At 40.9% G+C, this 24,027-nt stretch overlaps 1 protein-coding gene across 3 annotated transcripts in view; it reads right to left on the bottom strand.

Annotated features, from left to right (window-relative positions):
* Positions 1-1,134: 1,134 nt before the first annotated feature.
* The window catches only part of LOC136870828 (protein CIP2A), a 251,586-nt gene continuing 228,693 nt past the window's right edge, over positions 1,135-24,027 (bottom strand). For all 3 annotated transcript variants that reach the window (XM_067144941.2, XM_067144942.2, XM_068227137.1), the window contains one exon: positions 1,135-1,455. In XM_067144941.2, the coding sequence (XP_067001042.2) occupies positions 1,297-1,455 (159 nt within the window). In that variant the 3' untranslated portion in view covers positions 1,135-1,296. The remainder of the gene's footprint in view (positions 1,456-24,027) is intronic.

Below are 24,027 nucleotides of genomic sequence, written 5' to 3'. Positions count from 1 at the left end.
TACGAGATGAACTTGGCAGTTAAAGATTCATTTGACAAGAATACAAACTTCGATTTATGTAAAACATTCCTCTGAGAGCTTTGGAGTTGACTATGCTATTACCTGTGGTCTATTGTTGCAACGTAATGTGTAAGGTGGAGACAGTTTCAAAGCCAAGGTTTCTATGATGTTCGCAGTTCAATGCGGGACCTGAGGCAGTAAAGCTATGGCGCAAGATGAAGAGTAACGTTACAAAATGTTGCAAACATTGAGCTGGAAAAACTAGGGAATGAGGAGACGGGCTGCTCGACTAAGTAATATGTAATATCAATATAGTTGGTCCGTTATTGGACATAATAAATTTTCCAGCTAACTCATTCCTGGTTGCCAGCATTTCGCCCCATTGTGCTAAGTTGGGCTCATCAGTTGGTAAATAGCACACCCACCAAGACGCATGGCTAGTGCATACCGTGAAGGGCACTGCATAGGCTACTTGGAGCCACCGGCAGTGCCAATGCACTATGAGAGATTTTGTCTCATTTCCAGAAATTGATGCCTGCCTGGCCAGCAGATGATACAGATGTTGATTCCCATAGGGAACCTGAAATTTTTGTTCTGAATGAGTAAATTTATAATACCAATATAGTTGGTCCATTATTGGAGTTAGCTGGAAAATTTATAATGTCCAATATTGGACCAACTGTATTGGTATTATAAATTTACTCATTTGGAACAAATATTTGAGGTTCCCTATGGGAATCAACATCTGTATCATAAGTAGTATGTTCCGAGCTGTCATGTAGTGACATTAGTAGACAAATTTGAGTGAAGCTTTTCAAAACAGGAAGGATCATAATATGGCAATAACTATGGAATTCAAGATGACAAATTGGGGCAAATAGGACAAGAAATAAGGGATTGGAATAGGAAAATGTTTGATAAATTTCCAAGTTCTTTGAAAACATTTAAGAAAGGGCTAGGTAAACAATTGATAGGGAATCTGTCACCTGGGCGACAGCCCTAAATGGAGATCATTGATGACTGACACAATCCATACTAACTAGGAGTTAATACAGAAAAAAGTGAAGAGCACTAACAGGAAAACTTAAGGTAGTATAAGATTCCTCCATTAAGAAATAAGAATGAACATTAAAATAGCTTCTAGAGTGTGTATTTATTCTTATTAATAAATATCAGACTGGCAACACCATATAAAGTATATACAAAATAACATACAATTCACAATGCATAAATTTTACAAAAGATCTCTGTCAATTCCAAAGCACTCTGCGTGCTGATAACTCTGTGTACTGGCACTCATTTATCCATTTTCTTCTTACCAGCAGATATTTCATATATAACCTCTCGCATGCGCTGAAGTTCTCCAAGCTGCGTTTGTAATCTGTTCAGTTCTGCATCCTTGGAATCAATGGTATTCTCATGTGCCCGGCATAACATCTCCAAATTATTTCGTTCCTGAAAGAAAGGAGAGGATCCACTGTTAAGAGATTTGAAATATACAATCATACAGATATGAGTAAAAAGTTAGGGGCTGTATTTGTAGTTGTCCTCTAAATGCTCACCTAACACTCATCTGACAAGCAGAACCATATCGCTCCCCTGGCTGCAGATGCCAAATCACTATTTATAGTCCTCACTTTATGATCCTGTTTTTGAAGAAAACTAAAGGAAAGGTTTTGATGAAATACTGCATTATTGGTCAAGAGTACACAAGCGCAGAGATTATTTTCTTGGACAGATAATAACGGTGCAGGGTTTGTCTGGCCTTTTTTGTTTATGTTTACTAAATGAAAGTCTGAATAGGTTGTGAACTATTCATTACTGGGATGTCTGATGGATGGTGTTATTTGTGTGCGTCTTCTCAGGGAAAAATTTATGAAGTGAAAAAATCATATTTGTTCGATCCCTTGAGATAGTGCAAAATGAAATTTTCTTACATCAAATAAGTTAGCCTCTTCCACAAACAATATTAAAGGAGTGAGATATCATTTCATTTGGAGTACGTGTCATTCAATTTCCAATAATAAGTATGAATTTGCAGCAGTAATAATAATAATAATGATAATAATAATAATAATCTTTCTTGCTAGTGGCTTTACGTAGCACCGACACAGATAGGTCTTATGGCGACGATGGGATGGAAAGGCCTAGGAGTTGGAAGGAAGCGGCCGTGGCCTTAATTAAGGTACAGCCCCAGCATTTGCCTGGTGTGAAAATGGGAAACCACGGAAAACCATCTACAGGGCTGCCGATAGTGGGATTCGAACCTACTATCTCCCGGATGCAAGCTCACAGCCGCGCGCCTCTACGCGCACGGCCAACTCGCCCGGTAATAATAATAATAATAATGATAATAATAATAATAATAATAATAATAATAATAATAATAATAAATCTTTAATACAGATATGTTTTGAGCTAAAATTGATAAATGCTATGGGTTCCAGGAAAAACAAAATGAAAAGTCCAAGAACAAGCGGTCAGAAGAGAGGAAGAGGAATCACAACAATATGAAGAAGGAAAAAGGACTAACCAGCAAGTGACTTGTTTACCATGGTCCAAAGTAGGCCAAAATCAAAGAAAGCAGAAGAATAACAATAATAACGGAGTATGGACTCCGAATAGGCCTGGTACAGGTCTTTCGAGTCAACGCCGTATAGGCGATCTGCGCATCTGCGAGGATGAGGCCACATGTAGGATGAATTCTAATGAAAAATACTCAGCAGCACCGCAGCCACAAGAATTAACCGCCGGGAATCGAACCAGGAACCCTTGGACCAAAGGCCACATGCTAACCATTAAGCCATGGAGCCGGACGATTTGCTGCAATGTGATGTTTGCATAAGTTGAAATTGTATTGACATTCTAAATAATTTATGCTGTAATAAAGATAGACAAATAAGACAAATTAATACAACAGAAAATTTCTAAACCTAATGTAATTAGAATAATACCTTATTATGACAGGAATGACTCAACATGCCATCTCAGATGTTACACGAATACCGAGCAACCTTCACGGTGCTGCAAGTGAGTGGCATGTGGTGTGTCACCTCAAGATTGTCCATGGTGGTTTCATTTAAAATTTTATCCGGTTCCATATTCTGTGGTACGTATATTTGAATATTCTCATGAATGTTTAATTCTAAACCAAGATTACATTTATAGATTAATTCCATATCTTCTTCCATGCCACGAGTGTATTATTTTCATTTTTCATTAAAGTAAGATCCAGAAAATGTAATTATTTTTTTTTCAATGGGAATTTAATGTTTTTATAAGGTTTTGGGAGTAATGAGGTCACTGTTTAAAAACACTACAATTTCATCAACATAACGGCTCCATGTTCTTATTTCATCCTGATAATTGATTAATATAGATTTTCAGTGTTATTAAGATAAATATTTGCTAAGAAACCTGGTAAATCTCCTCCCACAGGTAAACCTGATTTTTGTTGATAATCTTTACCATCCAATGTAAAATAGTTATTTTTTAGTATAAGATTTACTGAGTTAATAGTTTCTAATCCTTTCCTGCCTTGCGGGACTTGAAAGTCCCGGTATATTCTAAAGTTGCTAAGAAACTAAGAATTTGATTTCTGGCCTCCAGGACATGTGAGCACCTTGCTCCTATCAGAGTGAAGACTTCTTTGCGATTTTTGTTCACTGACATGCCAACAGAGTACAGTAAACTGTAGTATGGCATGTGTACTTTGTGGTCACACTGAGCAAGTATTCGGTGCTATGTGGAAGTGCAGTTTATGCCAAGTACTTTTGTGCTGATAGTGTTTTTACCTTGTTTTAACACATTCTGTGCGGTTCAGATCACCATGTGCCCCGAAACATGTTACTCTTATCCGTCGGTGCGAACTTCCCAAAATTGCGAAGTAAGTAACTACGTCCTAGTTACAACCCACCTTCGTGTCCGTCCTTGAACCATCCGTATAGACGATGACTGAGCCTGGATAGCGGCCAACGATGGACAGGAAGAGCCTCCGATAAATCAAAGGGTCCGTGTTCTCCTTCGGGCCAGTGTGTAGGTCCAGGATTATTTCCGGTCGCCATACTACCCACGGAGGTACCCCACTTGGTTGTCGGACAAGGCAAGGAACCGAAGGTACGTCAAACAATCTAACTGGTATCTAAACGTATTCCAACCGGCCGCGTTGCTCGGGGACGAGCGGCGTACAGCAAACGGTTGCCATTGTTGAAAACGCTAGAATAGCTTGGATGAAGTGGGATCTGTCGCAAATTAGCAGCATAGGTAAGAAGCAGTTGCTGGCGCCTCAGGTGTAAAGGCGGCACACCAGACTCAGCGAGTAGGCTAGCTATGGGGCTTGTACGAAAGGCTCCCGTCGCCAACCGAACCCCGCTGTGGTGAATGCTGTTTAGCTTCGCAAGAACGCTTGGTCTTGCTGAGCCATATGCTGCACTGCCGTAGTCTAGGCGAGATAAAATATGTGCCATATAGAATCGTAGGAGCACCGCGCGGTCAGCCCCCCAAGAAGTGCTGCTAAGAAACTTCATGATATTAAGCTTCTTAGCACATTGCACTTTCAACTGCCGCACATGTGGCTCCCACGATAATTTATTATCGAAAAGGATCCCAAGAAATCGGTAAGTGTCAACTACAGGGATAGCTACATTTCCTAAATAAAGTTCAGGAGGAGGGTGAAGAGAACGTTGGCGACAAGAGTGGACAACACAAGTCTTTGTGGTGGAAAAGCGAAAGCCACGTTCTAAGGTACACTGCTCTACCCTCCTAATAGCTTGTTGTAACTGTCGCTCTGCGACTGCCATACTGCACGAGCTATAGTGCAGAGCAAAATCGTCCACATATAGGGACGGTATTACGGCTGGACCAGCAGCAGCGACAATACCGTTTATGGCAATCGCGAACAGAGTGACACTAAGAACTGATCCCTGTGGGACTCCATTTTCTTGAACGTGGTATTGCGAATATGTCCTCCCTACTCGGACACGGAATAGACGGAGGGACAAAAAATTCGCAATAAATACCGGCAAGTTACCTCGGAATCTCCATTGATGCAGGACTGAAAGGATGCCATATCGCCAGGTGGTGTCGTAGGCCTTCTCCAAGTCAAAGAAGACAGCTACCAAGTGCTGTTTGTGGAGAAACACATCCTGGATAGAGCTCTCCAGGCGTACCAAGTGGTCTGTGGTGGATCGAGCGGCTCGAAAACCACACTGGTACTCGGACAAGAATCCTTGTTTCTCCAGACACCACACAAGTCTGCGATTTACCATCCTCTCAAACAGCTTACACAGGCAGTTTGTAAGACAAATCGGTCTGTAACTTCCTGCATACTTAGGATCTTTGTCAGGCTTGAGGACAGGGATGACTATGCCCTCTCGCCACTGAGACGGAAAATCACCCTCTATCCAGATTCGGTTGAACACACAAAGGAGATATAGTAAACTATCATCACTAAGGTGTTTCAACATCTGGTTATGGATGTTGTCCGGTCCAGGAGACGTGTCCTTGCAAAGCGCTAAGGCGCTGCGGAGTTCCCACTCCGTAAAGGGCACGTTGTAGTCCTCTGAAGCTTGGGTGGCAAAACTAAGGTGACGACGTCCTGCCTCCCGCTTCAGAGGGAGGAAATCAGGATAGTAATTCCCGGAGCCAGAGACATCCGCGAAATGACTAGCGAGATGGTTAGCAATCGCGAGGGGATCAGTGGCGACACTGCCTGCAATGGAAATTCCCGGTACAGCAGATGATCCTTGAATACCCGAAATTCGTCGAAGTTTCGTCCACACTTGAGATGATGGAGTATGTGACGTCATGGACGACACATATCTCTCCCATGAAGCCTTCTTACTTTGTCGAATAAGAACTTGCGCCTTAGCGCGGAGTTTCTTAAATGTTACCAAGTTGGCCAGAGTAGGCTGTCGACGGTAACGTTTATGAGCACGGCGGCGTTCTTTGATGGCTGCTGCTACTTCATCGTTCCACCAAGGAACGAGTTTTTGCGAGGAGTCCCCGAGAAAAACGGAATGGACTCCTCAGCAGCAGCAAGAATAACTTGGGTGACGTAACTTATTTCCTCACCGACGCTCCACCTGATATCGTCATTAAAGACAGCTAGTGATGTGTACTTTGGCCAATCAGCATGTTTAAATATCCATCGAGGGGGAGCCTCGACGGATCTATGTTTCAACAAAGTAAGGATGATGGGAAAAGGGTCACTGTCACAGAGATCATCGTGTGTATGCCACCGAAACAGTGGAACCAACGTTCGGCTGCATAGACTTACGTCTATGCGAGAATATGTGCCGTAACGCACGCTAAAGTGAGTTCCCCCATGTTCAAAATACATAAATCCAGCTCTGTTACTAATATTTCCAGCTCTCCCCCCCTGGGGCAAGGCGTCTCAGAGCCCCATATGGGGTGATGGGCGTTAAAATCACCCAATAAGAAGAAGGGAGGTGGAAGCTGATCTATAAGATCAGTGACATCAGTTATGTTAAGAGCTTGACCTGGTGGAAAATAAACATTACACACTGTTGTTATGACAGGCAGCGGAATACGAACAGCTACAGCCTCGAGGGGAGTTCTTAATGGAACCTCTTCGCTGTAGGTATCAGAACGTACAAAAATGCCAACGCCACCGGAAGCCCGGTGAGCATAGTACCGTTCTGTCGAGTATAGTCTGAAATTTCTCAAGACCGTATGATGATCAGGTCTGAAGTTGGTCTCCTGAATACAGACTACACTCGCTGCGTACTCACTAATGAGCTGTTGCAACTCAGCAAGATGCCTGTCATAACCATTACAATTCCACTGTAACAGTGCCATAGTGTGGACTATAAAAGGAGTGTTAGGTTATGAGCGACAAAATGCTCGTAAGCCTAAACACTATCTACTTCTACATCCGTAGATGTAGAGGACAACGCGACATCCATCCCGTCATCAAAAGATGGCAGGGGTGCCGCCCAGAACTTCGACGCTTGTCGGGGGCGAGTAGTTCCCCTATGAGGAGAGTACGCAGGTTTGGGAGCAGGAGTGCCTCCTGGCGCAGACTCATACCCCCCAGATGGGGGGCATGACTTCTCCTTCGCAGGGGAAGGCCGAGAGCGCTTAGCACGGGCTTTTTTCAAGTTTAGACGGGCTGGGAGATGGTTTCCCAGCACTGGTCGACGATGCCACCTCCGCCGGCTGGGGCACGACTTTCGTCGACCTCTTGGGGGGGGGGGGAGAGACTTAGTCTTCCCCCCTTGCTGTGCCGGCTGGGAACTGCCAGCTTGCACAGACTTCTGGTTGGTCCCCTCCTATGAGCTTTGACTAGTTGCGACGTTGCTGGGAGCGGTCTGGACAGGTGTCAAGGTTGTAAATGACGAACCTGGAAGACTCTGAGCTATCAAGCTATAGTCAAGTGTATGGGCAGGTGTATTCATAGAATTAAACTTGCGGCGCGCTTCCTGGTAGGAAAGACCACCCAGGGTCTTGATCTCCTGGATCTTCTTCTCACTCAGGTATGTCGGACAATTCCGATCCCGAGGAGAATGAACACCGGAGCAGTTAGTGCACTTGTATGGAGTTGTGCACTCCTCCGCGCCGTGAGCTACTCGTACACATGTACCACATACAGCCTGATTCGAACAGCGAGATACCACATGTCCGAATCGCTGGCATTGATAGCATCACATAGGAGGCAGGATGTACGGCCACACATCGCAAAGATAAGTTGTTACCTTGACTTTCTCTGGTAATACTGACAACTTGAAAGAGACAATGAAGGCACCAGTGGCAACGTCTTCACCGTTGACCTTGCGCGTAATGCGCCGGACGTGTGTCACGCCACGGTTCTTCATGTCTTCCATCAACTCGTCGTCAGTGTTCAAAATAAGGTCGCGGTGAAAGATGACTCCGCGAACCAGGTTCAAGGACTTATTTCTCCTCCAGTTTGACGGGGATTTCGCCAAAGTGCTCGCACTTACGCAACTGATCAGCTTGCAGTGCTGTACGAGTCTTTAGAAGCAAACTACCGTTGCGCATTTTTTAAAGTTCCTCCAGTTCGCCGTAGACGCCTTCGATGTGCCTACTAAAAAGGATCGACTTCACCAGCTTAAAATCGTGCCCATCGGTTCTGGTAGCGACCAGAAACCTAGGGAAACTGGATCCCATTCCTTCACGCTGCGCATGTTCCCAGGGAGTTGAACCTCTCAGGGAAGCAAAAGTTAAAGACTTAGGTGGGGGACCACCTTGAGAGAGCCGACTTCGTTTGGAAGCCATGCCCGATAGCTTCCTCCCTGAATGCTACCCACTCCAATCAGGGGGGTCTGTAGCCGAACCAAGCAGCCAAGGCAATACCCACTTCGTCGTAGCAGATACTGCCCCGGGTCCGATGTTGGACGATGCCTAATACGGGATGACTGAGGCAATGAGCACTAGGACTCCCTTCCTCCAGTCACCCGCAATAGCATGTACCCCACAGCGTGTACAGAGCATTAAATATAGAGAAAAAAATAAAAAATAATTAATAATAATATGTCCTTCTGGCATTCAGCTGTGCGGGGACCTGTGTTGTCAGGCGGGTACTACTGCCAAGGTACATGGCGCTCCCACCACGCAATGGTCCTGGGTGGACCGTTGCGGGCTTTTGGGCGTAATCGCACATGTAAGAGGCCCATCTCCGGGCAGCACGCACATCAAAATTTTGAAATGGTCTACATCTGACCCTCGGAAAAATAATAAAAAATAAAGAGGGGACAATGGCCACATGACCCTTTAAGTCGCCTTCTACGACAGGCAGGGATTACCTACGGATGTATTCAGCCTCTCCCATCCACAGAAGGTACAACACATTATACCAAACCGCAATCCATGTCCGCGCTAAGGTCGCCCCTTGTTGTCGCCTCTTACGACAGGCAGGGGATACCGCGGGTGTATTCTACATGTGCGTCCCCCACCCGCAGGGGGTAGTGTGTTTGGTCCGCGAGAGGTATTTTATTTCCCTCAAGTCCGCCGGCAAGCCGGTTAGGACCCCCCTATCCGCCACCTGCTATGACGTAGGTTCGTGGCAAACAAAAAAGAATGCACACAAAGAATGTTACTGGACTGGACGACTTTGACGAAGGTGCCGTACGTTGTATTGTTAATCATTTTTATTTAGTTCAAAAATGTTTACCTACAGTTTCAAAAATTCATGCAAAGTTAGAGAAAGACTTAAAGTTCAAAGGATGATTCAAGACTAGTGTCAAGCGAATCTTTCGATAATTAGGATATCATTGGGAAAAAACTTACACCAATAAGCGCATCCTAATGGAAAAGCATGACATAAAATACAAAAGATTTGTTTATTTGAAAAAAAAAAAAAATTCCAGTATTGGACGGAGAATAGGCCTATAGTGTACACGGATGAAACCTATATACTGTACATACGTCCCATGTATCCAGCAAAGGCTGGTCTGATGATTCAATATCCAGTATATCAGCGCCCAAGCCAAAAGGAAAAAAAGACTTATAATTGTACATGGCGGGGAAATGGGCTTCATCGAGAACTGTCTGCTAATCTGGAAGTCTGGCAGCAAGAGTGGCGACTTCCACAATGACATGAATAGTGACAATTTTTTTAAGTGGGTGAAAGATATGCTTATTCCCAATCTTCCACCTCGCAGTGTTCTCGTGATTGACAACGCGTCATATCACAACAAGGAAATAGATCGTACTCCAACCTCCAGTTCACAGAAAGTGGCGATGATCTCCTGGCTAGTGAAAAGGAACATTCCACACCGTGATACGATCTACAAACACGAGCTTTATGAGCTTATCAAATTGCACAAGCCGGCACACAAAACCTATGTCCTAGATAAACTCATGGAGCATTACGGGCACTCAGTCCTTCGACTGCCCCCATATCACCCTGAATTAAACAGTACTGAAATAATGTGGGCAGACGTGAAGAGAACTGGGTAGCTTCTCACGTTACCTTCACTATTGACGACATAGAGAAACTCGCTAGACAGAAATTCGTTTTTATGTAGATTTGTTTTGGAACCTTATATTTTCTTCTTTAGTTATTACTTTAGCTGTTCAACTGAATAGTGAATTTTCTGTAATTTTTAATTCTACCAAGTCTTTTTCAGTTTCTTTGAACCAGTTCGGTTTTGTTTTGCGGTTATGGAAGAAGTCAAAGATTTGTTCGGGTAATCTATTAGAGTTCATTCCGAGGAGAAGATGACCGTAAAAATTATCCTCCTTTTTCGCATAGTATCTGAGAGTTTTTCAATTTTCTTATAGTGGGTTTCATTCTTGGCGTATATTATATTATTATTATCGACTTATTTTACGTGATGTAGAGTGATGGTTAAACGTCAACACGGAAATGAAGATCGTAACTTACGATTATTTTACGTGATGTGGCTCAGGTTATGAAGCCTACTGTTATAGCAAACCATATTCTACACTGTGCATCTACATCGTCGTAAAGTTAATTTTACATTAAATTATAATTTAAAATAATGAGTACGCATATTGATACATGAAAACGATTTTCACAGCTACTATAATAAGAGATTAAATTATGTTCCAACTCCTTAAATCTATCATCTGTAACACTTGTAAATAAATTCATTTCGGCTAGGTATGTCTGTAATTTACAACTGGAAGAGAATTCCACTAACTAAAAATCTGCGAAGTGTTACATGTCAGTTATAACAAATATTTTGGGCCAACTGTACGTCGCCACAACACTCAGCGAGAAGGGGAAGTCAGTGTTCTCGCTCCCATGGCTCTGCTTTCTCGCACACTTCCCCTTACCGGATGTCTTCCTAGCTGGCCCGATCTCTAAAATGGTGGAGGAAAGTTGCCATTGAACTTCTCCTGGGTACTGCAGTTGTAAATGCCTGGATCCTACAATGCAAGCGCAGATCTTGTACACCCCCAACAAGGAACAGGACGCACACACTGGGTAAACTGGAAGGACCAGCCAGAAAAATGTGGTGACATTACACAGTGCAAGATATTTGCAGAGCATGGTAAGAAAAGTGCCGGCAACAAAACAAAGAAGGTGGTGACATTCTGTGCAGAGTGTCCAGGAGCACCAAAAATGTGTATCGAGTGCTTCAATGAAACTCATGTGAAAAAGTGCCAGTGAATGTGTAAAACACAATGGTGGCAGTGTTTCTGTTATATCTCGTCTGGAAATCAGTACTTAATTTTACTTGATGATTTTTCTAAAAAGTAATGGCAAATGATGTTACATTTTTGTTCTGTTTTTACTGTAAATAGCTGGGATTGTTTTTGTGTCTAGTAAATATAGTTCTGAATTTATATCCTTTCTCTTTTGTGATATTACTTTTTTCACTAAGCATAATATGAAATAATTAACACAGGCCTCTCATATTCCCATAAAAACAGATCAATGAACGAGAATCTAATAATTATTTCCGGGGGTCATTTCTATTTCACGCAACTGTTGAATCGGAACACTGTCGCACAGGTAAATACGCTGGAATGTCTCTTCAACAATAACGCACACAACAAATGCACATGCATTGTTTAGGATTTCCGGCAGGGTCGGGAATTTTAACCATAATTGGTTAATTTCGCTGGCACGGGGATGGGTGTATGTGTCATTATCATCATCATTTCATCCTCATCACGACACACAGGTCACCTATGGGCGTCAAATCAAAAGACCTGCATCTGGCGTGCCGAACTTGTCCTTGGACACTTCCGGCACTAAAAGCCATATGCCATTTCATTTTTTCTGAAGCAGAATTAATGACTGTCCTCCTTCACTCCCACATTTTGCATTGGTAAAATGATTATTGCAGAAGTATTTCACGGCTTCTACTACATGTTTCTTTATGTTTGAAGTGTCCTAGGTAAGATCCTGGGAGAGAAAAGACAAAATATGAGCAGAGCAGCAATATGTAATTAGATCAACATTTTCCCTTTCTTTCAGAGCACTCCTTATTTTTACAACATTGCTTACATTGTGTGCAACAAAGCTTCTCAGTTATACTTTAATTTGCTGACACAGCTTTCCACTGAACTGACTGCAAGTTCAATTAAGTAGTCGTGTGTGGGGATGCCCAGATGCATCAACTGTGTTGAACAGATGTACGTCCCCGTTTTCTATAGTCACTGTAACACAAAATGGGCTCATTATGCTCATCTGAACATCTATTTAAGCTCATACAAAAAGTATTCTCAGAAAAATCCTTGAAACACTTATTTCACTCAACACAGCTACTGCAGTACAAGATCGAGTATAACCAGGTCCCAACATGCTTACGAATCATGTGAACTCTGAATGATTAATGTGGCGGAAGGAACTGTTTGTAGTACAACAATTTTGCAAACTGTTTATCTAAATCCTCTTTTTGTTTTTCACTAGTTTGGACCAAAAAGTGACTAATCTGAGTTTGCTTAATTATTGGAGACGGTCCCTCAGTTGGTAGCTGCTTCGTAACTAATGATCTCTTTTGTTGATCTTCATTGCTAGATGTTGCAGTATCAACTTTTTTTCTTAATTATCTTTTAAATAAATAATAATGTTATTGGCTTTACGTCCCACTAACTACCTTTTCGGTTTTTGGAGACGCCGAGGTGCCGGAAATTTGTCCCCCAGGAGTTCTTTTACATGCCAGCAAATCTACCGACATGGGGCTACGTATTTGACCACCTCCAAATACCAATGGACTGAGCCAGGATCGAACCTGCCAAGTTGGGGTCAGAAGGACAGCGCCTCAACCGTCTGAACCACTCAGCCCGGCTGATTATCTTTTGTGCTGTTACATTTCTCAATTTGCAACTTCATCCTAGCAACTAATCCCTGCATTTCTAAACCGCAATTCATTGCATTTTCACTTGAAGTGGGAAGTTTTTAAAATCCTCCCCGTACTGGATCCAGTTTTCGACCTGGATTACTCATTTTAAGTTAAAAAGCAAATTTCTTGCAACATAAGTACAGTACAATACACTTAATACAGTGACTCTTATTAGAAAATTACTACTGAACTTCATCTCAAATGAACTAGGAGATGAAGTAAACAAAAAACTTAGAAAATGAGTTGGAACAGCTTACCTTTTCTTGAAGTATTTACAATAGTAAGGTACTAGTAAATCAACCTCGGAAAAGGTTAGGGCATCCCCTGCTTAAGGCGATGTGCAGTCTCGGGGTACTGGGGGAACTATGAGAAATGGGCGACCAGTAACCAACATTAAGATAGGAATAGTAAATCTTATGACCCTGACAGGAAAGGTGGAGGAAGTAGTAGATTTCATGGAGAAATAGAAGGTGGAAATGATGGGGCTCAGTGAAGTGGAATGGAAAGGTAATGGAAGGAAAAAATTGAGAAAAGGATACACATTATACTGGAGTGGTGGCCAAGAGGATATAAATGGGGTGGGACTAATCATTTCGAAGTAATTGGTGGAGTACAGTATTTAAAGTGGTAGAATGTGTGAGTGACAGAATAATGGAGATTAGACTAAAAATGAAGAATGAAGTGATGGACTTCATACAAGTGTATGCACCACAGATGGGAAACAGGAAAGAAGATATTGAAGGATTCCTGGAGGAAGTAGAAAGAGAAATTTCAGGTGTGGAAATGGTTATTATGGGAGATTTGAATGCACAGGTTGGAAACAAGAGACAAGGAAAGGAAGAAGGACCATATGGATATGGGAAAAAGAATCGTGAAGGAGAGGAACTAGTGGACTTTAGTGAAAGGAATGGACTTATAGTGGGGAATACATGGTTTCAAAAGAAAAACAGCAGGAAAATTATAAGATATGGGTGGGGTGACAGAAGAAGAAAATCAGTGACTAACTACTTTTTGGTGGAGAGGACAAATCGCAGGAAGTTGATGGATGTGACAGCTTTACCAGGAGAAGCATCTGATGGGGACTATAGAGAGTGGTGGCAAAATTACGGTTGGGAAAATAGAAAAACTAAAAGAGATAAGAGAAAGTAAAAAGTAAAAGTATGGACATTGAAAGACAAAAATGTACAAGAAAATTTTCAGGAGAGATTGAAGCAACAAATTCCAGTTACTGAAGTGGAAAATGTGGAAGAGGAGTGGGCCAATTTTAAAAAGGCATTTGTTAGTGCAGCAGAGATTGCTTGTGGCAGGACATCTACAAAGTGAAAAAAAAGGAGACACCGTGGTGGAATGTGGAAGTGAGGAAAGTGGTGAAAGAAAAGAAGACAGCCTGGCAAGAATGAAACCGAGATCAAACAGAAGAATGCAAAAGGAAGAATCTCAACAGCCAATGGAGATGTAAGAAGGTGTTAGGAGAAGAAAAGAAGAAGAGTTGGGAAGAATTTACACAAAAAAATGGAATTGGATGTAAGTGGCAGTAAAAGGGTACTGTATGGACTTATAAGAAGTAAGAGGACAGAAAGGCTTATCACAAAGCTAGTGAAAAAGGAAGATGAGGAATTGTTAACACACCCAGAAGGGATGAAGAGAAGATGGAAGATGGAAGGAGTATTTTGATAAGCTATTGAATGTGAACAACTGTGCAGGGGAGATAGAAGCAATACAGTGTGAGGACTCAACAACAAAGGATGATATAAGAATCCTGGATGGAGTTAGCAGTACAAAAGACGATGGGAAAAGCAACAGGGATGGATGAAATCAGTGTGGAAATGATAAAGGCTGCTGGACCTGTTAGTATGCAATGGTTGTACTGGTTACTAAAGTGTATGTGTACCAGAAGACTGGGAAAAAAAAAAGGATAATAATACCAGTGTTTAAGAAAGGGGACAAGAAAGTTTGTGGCAACCAGAGAGGAATCACACTCTTATCACAGGTACATAAATACTGGAAAGGATACTAGAATGAAGAACAAGAAAAAAAGATTGAAGGAGAGTTACAAGAGGAACAATATGGCTTCAGGAGCATTCCATTAGGGACGTCTTTATGTATTAGAAGAAATTACAAATTCAAATGAAGTTATTTTCCAATCGGATCCAAGTTATGCATTTGTCTGAAAAAGATAACATAAAATTATCTATGTACGTTGAAAAATGGGAAAGTATGGCTGTGTTGATACGAGACTCACCCCTAGTTGTGGCGCCCAAAGTATGTTGCTGGTGCCATAATAGAAACGACAATAACATGTCAGTGTGCGAACGTGAGTGAGAGGTGGGGAGCGGGGAAAGGGGAGTTTGGGCTTGGTTGTCTAAGGCACGGCTAAGGGGTGTGGAATGGTAGACAGCTGCTGGAGGGGTATCAAGGATCGGAATTATGAGACTGAACAAGGTGTTAGGTTTTTCAGATATCTTATTGAGAGTGAAGTTGGGACTGAAATACTGCTCTAGATGGATGAAGCAATTTTCCATTATATTAAACGGGAGCCCTTGTTAATCACTTTGAGAATTTTTATATTCTGTCCGATGGATATAAATTTATGATTAAATTCCTCCATGTGTTGTCCCATGACAGAAAATCTATTGTGTTTGAATGCATTGAAATGTTCTGAGAATCGTGTCACAAAGCTTCTGCCAGTTGGGCCAACATAGGTGGACTTGCAAATACTATATTTGAGTTTGTAAACACCTGATTTAGAGAACAACTTATTATGATTAACAGAATGTGTTGTCTAAAATGGATGCACTGTTATTGGTTTTATAGTCTATTTTTAGGCTGTGTTTATTAAAGATGTTGGAAATCTGATGAACATGTTCATTATTAAAAGTAAAAGTGGAAAATGAGGTTTTATCTCTAGTTAGGGTAGTTGAAGGTCGATGTTTGATTTTATTTATTATTTTTTCTATAAAATATTTACTGTGACCATTGAACTTGGCAATCTGAATATAAATGAGATTACCGAAAACATAAATATACTATTGGAAGAGGTTTCTATTCTGGATTTACATGGAAAAGTTTCCAAAAAGGGGTCCGGATAAACTTTTCATTCATCTCCCTCCCATCGGTTCCACTCCCTATGAAATCACATCTACTTTCCTCTTTGTTTCCCCTCTTGCTCCTCTCATAGGTCAACCATATGACAGGCACATTCGGTCAGCTGATAGCACAAGGTAAGTACGTACAGCAGGACCTGCGGGGAGGTAAGCGGTATGAACGTGTTTTTGATACCCATTGCGCATCCACAAGGTTTTCTCTTCTTTTAATTTTCCCAGTCATTGTAAAAACAAAATAAATAAGTCCACCAATGTTAGTTCAAATTTATGTACAAGTTTATATAAAATAAGAACACTAATAGTTCCAGCATGACGAATATAAGAACCAAGTGTGATGACTCAACTGTTATAGCGTGGTAGTTTGTGGACCCGCCACTGCGAGCACTGCAAACATTGATGTCCAACACGTACTTCAATAGACCGGAAAACCATGTGTTGGAAAAGTGCAGGAGATGTTATCGTACGAGACATTTCAAGCCAACAAGTTAAATTTCCTTTGCTTTCAGTTCCTAAACTCAGTTCACTGTTTGTTGTGCACTTAAAGCACGTGTGTTATGTGGCCTGATTAAATTAATAGTTCAACATGCCGTACTGTTTTGGGCCTGGCTGTAAGTCAGGCTATGGTGGAGTAGTTAATGGTATAAAATTATTTTCACCACCGAAGGATAGAAATAAATTTGAAAAATCGGCCAGAGCTTTTCCACAAAAGGATACTGTGTTAAACGCGTAATAGTAGAATTTGTCAAGTTAATTTATCTGATGATATGAGAGTACAATCAGATAACTTTATAGTGAATGGTGAAAAAGTGGTTATGCCTCGTGAGAGATGGAAATTACGTCCACGAGCAGTGCCTCACATTTTCCCTAATTTGCCGAAATACCTTTCAAGTGAGATTAAATCCCGTGAAACTCCCAACAAGAAAAAAAGAATCTAGACACCACTAGGAGAAGAAGAAAGACGGGAGTGTAGCAGCAAATAGAGAATTAAAAGGTCAGTCTAATGTTGATAAAAATTTGGGTTGTTCTAGTGTGCTTTCTGATGCAGAAAAGACAATATTATCGCTCAAAAGGCGCCTAAAAATGCTAATCGAAATTTAATTCAAGCTAGATTCAGTCTAAACTCAGCAAAAATCGAGAATTAATTTGTTGGAGAGGCAGGTTAGAAATACACAGTTCGAAACTCTTCGATTGAGAAGTGCTTAGTGAACCATTTCGCTGGGTACGTTGTTAAGTACTCTTCTAAATTTATTAAGTGTTCGCCCTGTGCCCATTCTCTATGTGATAATAATCATAGTACATTTTCAGTTCTCTCCGAAATAAAAGACTATGGTTCAAGCAATAATGAAGTGTTTTTAACACACCCTTCGGAAAGTATATGTGACATTCTTTTCCAGGCCGAGAAAGTATTTAGTGAAAAACTGAACTCAAAATCGATATGGAGCGAAATATTTTTTTGATTTTATCGATTCTATAGACAAAATTTCAGTTGATCCTTCAGGTGCTGGCTGTTGTCTTCAACATGTTATGGATATAATCCCCAGCCTTGTTTATCATTATCTGAAGTGCCGATTTTTCTTCAGAGTGAAAGAAATCCGGCGAGATTTACAATCTCGAACATCCGCCAAATACTCACGCAAGCTTTCGAAAGTCCAGTAACCGACAAACTGAGATGGTAAGTAGAGTATTAAATAGTTCATGGGTGTTTTTTTAATATACTGGGAGTTTTGTCATTTATGTATATATACACTCGTGTAACTTGTGCTTTTTGCAACATGTGATGAAAGTCGTAGCTCTTATTTCCGTGTATGATATTTTTCCATTGTTCTCTGCCGTGGTATTTTAATTGTAATCTCTCATTTTTAAAAATGAAAGACGGTGTATATACTGATCAGTTACGGAGTAATATGTTTCCTGTGTCACCATTCCTAAGACCAGCTGATACGTATTGTGGAGCTACCAAACTCTAGCGCTGCCTGGAAGGGGGGGGGCCTGAACTCGATGAGTCATCACACTTGGTTCTTATATTCGTCATGGCTCCAGCTTACTTTCTGAAGAAATATCACTTTGTACAAACGTGTCTTACTCATGGATGTAGATTTTTTTCATGGACATGAACATAGACATACTTCGTGTATTTCAGCATAACATATAAACATTTCCAACCTCGACTGTCCACGAGAATGGCTTCTTAAACAATGACTCTTACAATTTAGATGTTATAATAGAAGTGGAAATGGTACATTCACTTGCCACCAGATGGCTCCCAGGGCATCCTGGGAGAAAACCTTTTATAATTATTCATATGGGCAATGTTGTATGCTTTTGATTCTTCTACATAAGTAAGAGAACTTCTTGGGATGGGCTGCTGAATCCCTAGCAAGCATAAAGTAAGGATATCTCCTCTCTGCTACTTGAGGTATCATAAAATGTCATTGTTCTAAGATTCCAAACATGCGGGATGGGTACCACAGCACCACCCAATGGATCACAAGGAAGCAAACTGAAGTAGTTGATTTTTATATTAATTTTGAACAATGGAAAGCAGGTAATATGAGGGGAATAATTAAGTAATTGATTTTAATCATAGATATTTATTATAAAAATCAACTGAAACAGGATTTAAATCTCTCCAATTTAAATTATCGCAACCTGCCTCTAATTATCATAGTAATGAATCAACTACAATTATAAGAAAGCAGAGGGATGAAACAAAGGTAAATGTTGAGTGCCCAGTAGTTGTTCGGGACTACAAGGAAAACATGGAAGGGTAGGCTACTGAGGTCTCTGTAATAATAATTTTGTGTGGCTATGTCTAGCCGAGTGCAGTCCTTGTAAGGCAGACCCTCCGAAGAGGGTGGGCGGCATACACCATGTATAGGTAACTGCGTGTTATTGTGGTGAAGGATAGTGTTATGTGTTCTGTGTGAGTTGCAGGGATGTTGGGGACAGCACAAACACCCAGCCCCCGGGCCTTTGGAATTAACCAATGAAGGTTAAAATCCCCGACCTGGCCGGAAATCAAACCCGGGACCCTCTGAAACAAAGGCCAGTACGCTGACCATTCAGCCAACGAGTCGGACACTGAGGTCTCTGTAAAAGGTACCAATTCTCCCAAATGGTGGCGAAGCATATTACGAACAAGCGTTGATATAATATTTGTTAATTCATATTTATTTATTTATGATTTATTTTATGCCTTTGTATGTGGCGAAGTTAGGGCTCACGGCCCTCTCTTACACTTAACCACTACGTACAGTACATAATCACATACTTTGGTAAAATAACATTAGCAGACCCTAGGAGCTACCTAAATTTATGGAGTAATATTATAACAGATTATAATTGTTATTTTTAATGATTAATATTATCTAGCCTATCAACATCTACATCACCTAACAATAGTTCTAAATCACGCTTGCAATCATACACACTAACATTCATACAAGCTGGTCACGTATTTAAGAGGAAATCTCGACAAGACCGTTTAAATGAGACTGTTGAAGTGCTATTACGTATACTGACAGGGAGTGTGTTCCATAGCCTTGCCCCAGACACTTGGAAAGTGTGGCTGTATACAGATGAATGATTAACCGGTATCATAAGGGTAGAAGTCGATCTGGTATTATGTCCATGGAAAGATGAGAGGAAGTTAAAATGTGAGGATAGGTATTCAGGTGTAGATTCGTTCAGAAGTCGAAAAATTAGTGTCGCAGAATGTAAATTCTTTAGTTGATCTATTTTCAGCCAGGATAGCTTCTCATAATAAGGGGAAATATGTGTCCTAAAGTTCAAAGAAAATATAAATCGTATGCACGAGTTCATTGCCTTTTGAAGTTTCATTGTTTGTTCTGCAGTTGCATCGGTTAATACGACATCACAGTAATAAATTATTGGAAAAATGAGGGTTTGAATAAGTTTTATTTTCATGCTGTGTGGAAGAATGGATTGTTTCATTTTTAGGGGGTGAAGAGATGTATATACTTTTCTGCAGACACTTGTTATATGGTCATTCCAGTTTAATGTGTCATTCATGACAACGCCTAGGTTTTTTACAGACTTCTGAAAAGGTATAGCTTCACCACAGAGCATGAGGTTAGGCTGTTGTATGATGTTTAGCGTATTTAAAAGTCTAGATTGTCCTATTATGATTGCTTGCGTTTTCTTCGGGTTAATTAACAGGCAGTTCTCTTTAGCATATGAGCTAATTGAATTTAAAGTCGAGTTCATATGGTGGATTGCTTTGTCAATGTTGGGGACCTTAAAGTGTGAGTACATCTGAAGATCGTCGGCATAAAGATGATAGTTGCAGTCGTTCAGATGAGAAGAAATGTCATTCATATAGATTAAGAATAAAAGAGGTCCAAGAATAGACCCTTGGGGAACGCCAGAGAGCTTACTGTCAGATTTTTTATTATGGACACTCGAGTTTAGGCTTTAATTACAAACGAACCAATAGGCCTATTGAAATTCGAGTTATACCAATATTTTCCTTGTTTAATTCTACATTCGCGTATATAAGACGCATTGTTTTCGACGTTCATTAAATATTTTTTATTTGTGGTTCTAATAAATATTGCCCGGGTTTTTAGCTTCTTCTCTACGAAGCGCTCACTTAGGAATATATACAAGGAAAATGACTTGTCTGATTCTAACGAAATTTTTATATGTTATAACCACATGTATTTGTAGTGTAATATTCAAGTTACAATTTTTTTCAACCACCCTAAAAAACATTCTTATCATTTTTCTAAAGCAACTCTTTCTCAGCCCAGGATAAACGTACAGCAGCAAATATGGGCTTGTTTTGAAGCACTCCGTCATGGTTATCAGAAACTACAAGAACTGTAACCGTACAGAGTGGTACCGAATTTATGAAGAGTAATATTGAAGGGAGGTTTCGTCCACGCCGGACCGTGCGATTAACAGCAGGCCGGGTGGTGAAATCGGGCGCAGTGTTGCCGCGTTCAGTAGTATTCACGCGCGCAACGAACACAGCTTTTCGTTTACTTTCATTCATTTACTTTCAACCTTTTATTTCCTCTTATAAATTCCACTTCCCATCACCTTTTCTCATAAGGGCTTTGGACCTTTAATGGCAGGTTTAAAAATGGTTAACTTCCTAATTTAGAAATATCACACTGTACAATTTTTACAAGAGTTATTTTTATTATTATTTACATATATTTATGGTATTTAATTCTATCAATTTTCTTCGTCTGAAAAATCACTGTGTTGCAATGAATCAATCGGTGCTGCTGTCATTCATGTTGATTATGGCTGACTCGAAATAAGGGACATTTGCAGACAGTCCAACTTTTTCCCAGTAGTGGTCTTCGATTTTCTCTGCATATTTAATACATTGTTTCCAGAGTTCAGGGGTCACGGTACGTAAGGCTTTTCGGCATAAAGCGTAAATTGCTTCCATACCTCTACAATTTTCTAATGCGTTGGCCATATTTGTTTTTTCTATGTTCCCTTTTACGTAAGCCCAAATGAGCACGATTGGATTAGCTCGCAATGGGCCACTGGTAACCAAATAATCTGTCCATCTGGTCGAAGTCGTTTCGTCAGTTGTTCCAGCTTCTTTACCGGCGTTTGAAACTAAGGCCTGGCAAGGACAATCAGCTCTGATTTAGTTAATTTGTTATAATCGTCAACCCAGGTGGTAGTGAAATATTCTTTGACGTTATCCAATGTATAATTTCATGTTTCAGCCATGACATGTTCGGGTTTTTAGATGAAGGATCGACCCTCGTATGATATGGAGCTTGATCTATAACGACAGCCGAACATTGAGGCAAACTCAGGACTTTCATGAACCATTCTTCATAATGAGTCGAGTTCATCTCATTCTGGTAATCACCACTACATTTCTTGCCATTAAAACAAAGTTCTGCGCCGTCAATAAATCGTTCTTCACTTCCGATGTGTAAAATTATGACATGGATGACGTATTTCCATCAATCTCCTTTGAAGCGGCTCCTACTCTCTTCACTGACAGCGATAATCCAAGACAATCTGCCACCTTCTGGTACACAGGGAACCTCTTGTCCCCTACTTTTTCCCCCCCCTCACATTGAAAGAAAAAGGAGCACTCAAAATCATTGCAAACCGGACGAGTTGGCCATACGGTTACAAACGCGCAGCTGTGAGCTCGCATTCGGGAGATAGTGGGTTCGAACCCCACTGAGGGCAGCCCTGAAGATAGTTTTCAGTGGTTTCCCATTTTCACAACAGGCAAATGTTGGGGCTGTACCTTAATTAAGGCAACGGCCGCTTCCTTCCCATTCCCGGCCTTTCCTCAACCCATCATCGCCATAAGACCCATCTACGTCGGTGCAACGTAAAGCAAATAACAAAAAAATATCATTGCAAGTTCACCCTCTGATAACGGCGATCTCGGATGCATCTTGAAGTGACATGGTCAAGATGCAGAACATAGGAAAACTGAAAATAGCTTCCGGACAAATCAAGGTCACGGGCATTCCGTTTCACAACTGACCGGGGCGAGTGTACTGTGTTCGTTGCGCGTATGATTACTACTGAACGCGGCAACACTGCGCCCAATTTCACCACCCGGCCTGCTGTTAATCGCACGGTCCGGCGTGGACGAAACCTCCCTTCAATATTACTCTTCATAAATTCGGTACCACTCTGTACGGTTACAGTTCTTGTAGTTTCTGATAACCATGACTGCGTGCTTCAAAATAGCCCAAGTTTGCTGTTGTACGTTTATCCTGGGCTGAGAAAGAGTTGCTTTAGAAAAATGATAAGAACTTTTTTCAGGGTGGTTGAAAGAAATTGTAACTTGAGTATTACACTACAAATACATGTGGTTATAACATATAAAAATTACATTAGAATCAGACAAGTCGTTTTCCTTGTATATATTCCTAAGTCAGCGCTTCGTAGAGAAGAAGCCAAAAACCCGGGCAATATTTATTACAACCACAAATAAAAAGTATTTAATGAACGTCGAAAACAATGTGTCTTATATACGCTAATGTAGAATTAAACAAGGAAAATATTGGTATACCTCGAATTTCCATAGGCCTATTGGTTCGTTTGTAATTAAAGCCTAAACTAGAGTGTCCATAATAAAAAATCCGACAGTAGTCCTCCATTCTGTAGTCTTTATGTTTGATACAACTCGCTGTCGTCTGTTCTTGAGGTATGAGCCCAAGAGCTCAATAGCAGAATGAGCCATGTAAGTTTTTGTAACTTAGCTAACAATATGTCTATATTTACAGTGTCAAACGCACTGCTAAAGTCTAGAAGGATAAGTATAGTCAGTTTTCGTTCGTCCATAGCCTGTCTCATGTCATCCGTGATTTTGATTAGTGTAGTTGCAGTACCGTGCATGTTCGGTGCATGTTTTCTTAAAACCAGATTGTAGGGGATCAAGTACAGAATGTTTTTCCAAGTATTTAACAATTTGTTTATGCATTATTTTCTCCAGAAACTTAGAAAGTGCTGTGAGGATGCAGACAGGTCAGTAGTCAGATGTATTGCTTGCAGGAGAGATTTTTGGGACAGGCACAATGAGTGCATCTTTCCATTTAATTGGGATTTTGCCTGAAGTAAGACAGGTATTAAGTAAATGCGTAAAAATGGGCAGTATTATGTCGATTATGTAAGTCACAAATGAAATGGGAATTTCATCAGCTCCTGTTGCGTGATATTTTATTGAATTAACTTCCCTTCTTACTTCATGTTGTGTAACGGTATCAAATTCAAATACAGGACGGACTGGGGATTGTTGCCTTAATATATTGTCAATGGTGTTTTGTACTGTCGTTGTGTCAGGAGTGAGACGTTCTGTGGAGAAATATGTATTTAACTCATCAAGGGACACCTCGGGATCAGTATCCTTCGCAAGTGGTTTGCCAATACCCAGTGACCAAAGTTGTCGCCAAGTGGAACCAGTGTTAATGTTTTGGTTTAAATGCTGGAAATAATTAAATTTCTTATTACGAATTACAAGCTTAATTCGGTTTCGAAGAACACGGTACTGCTCATGTACGTCAGCTAGTTGAGCCTGCTTATAGCGTCGGTGTAGTGCGTCTCGTTCCTTCATCATAGTCTTAACATCAGCAGTCAGCCAAGGGCAGGGTGGACGTGTT

Source organism: Anabrus simplex, chromosome 1, assembly GCF_040414725.1.
Source record: "Anabrus simplex isolate iqAnaSimp1 chromosome 1, ASM4041472v1, whole genome shotgun sequence".
Classification (NCBI taxonomy): domain Eukaryota; kingdom Metazoa; phylum Arthropoda; class Insecta; order Orthoptera; family Tettigoniidae; genus Anabrus; species Anabrus simplex.
This window is presented reverse-complemented; position numbering and strand designations above follow the sequence as displayed.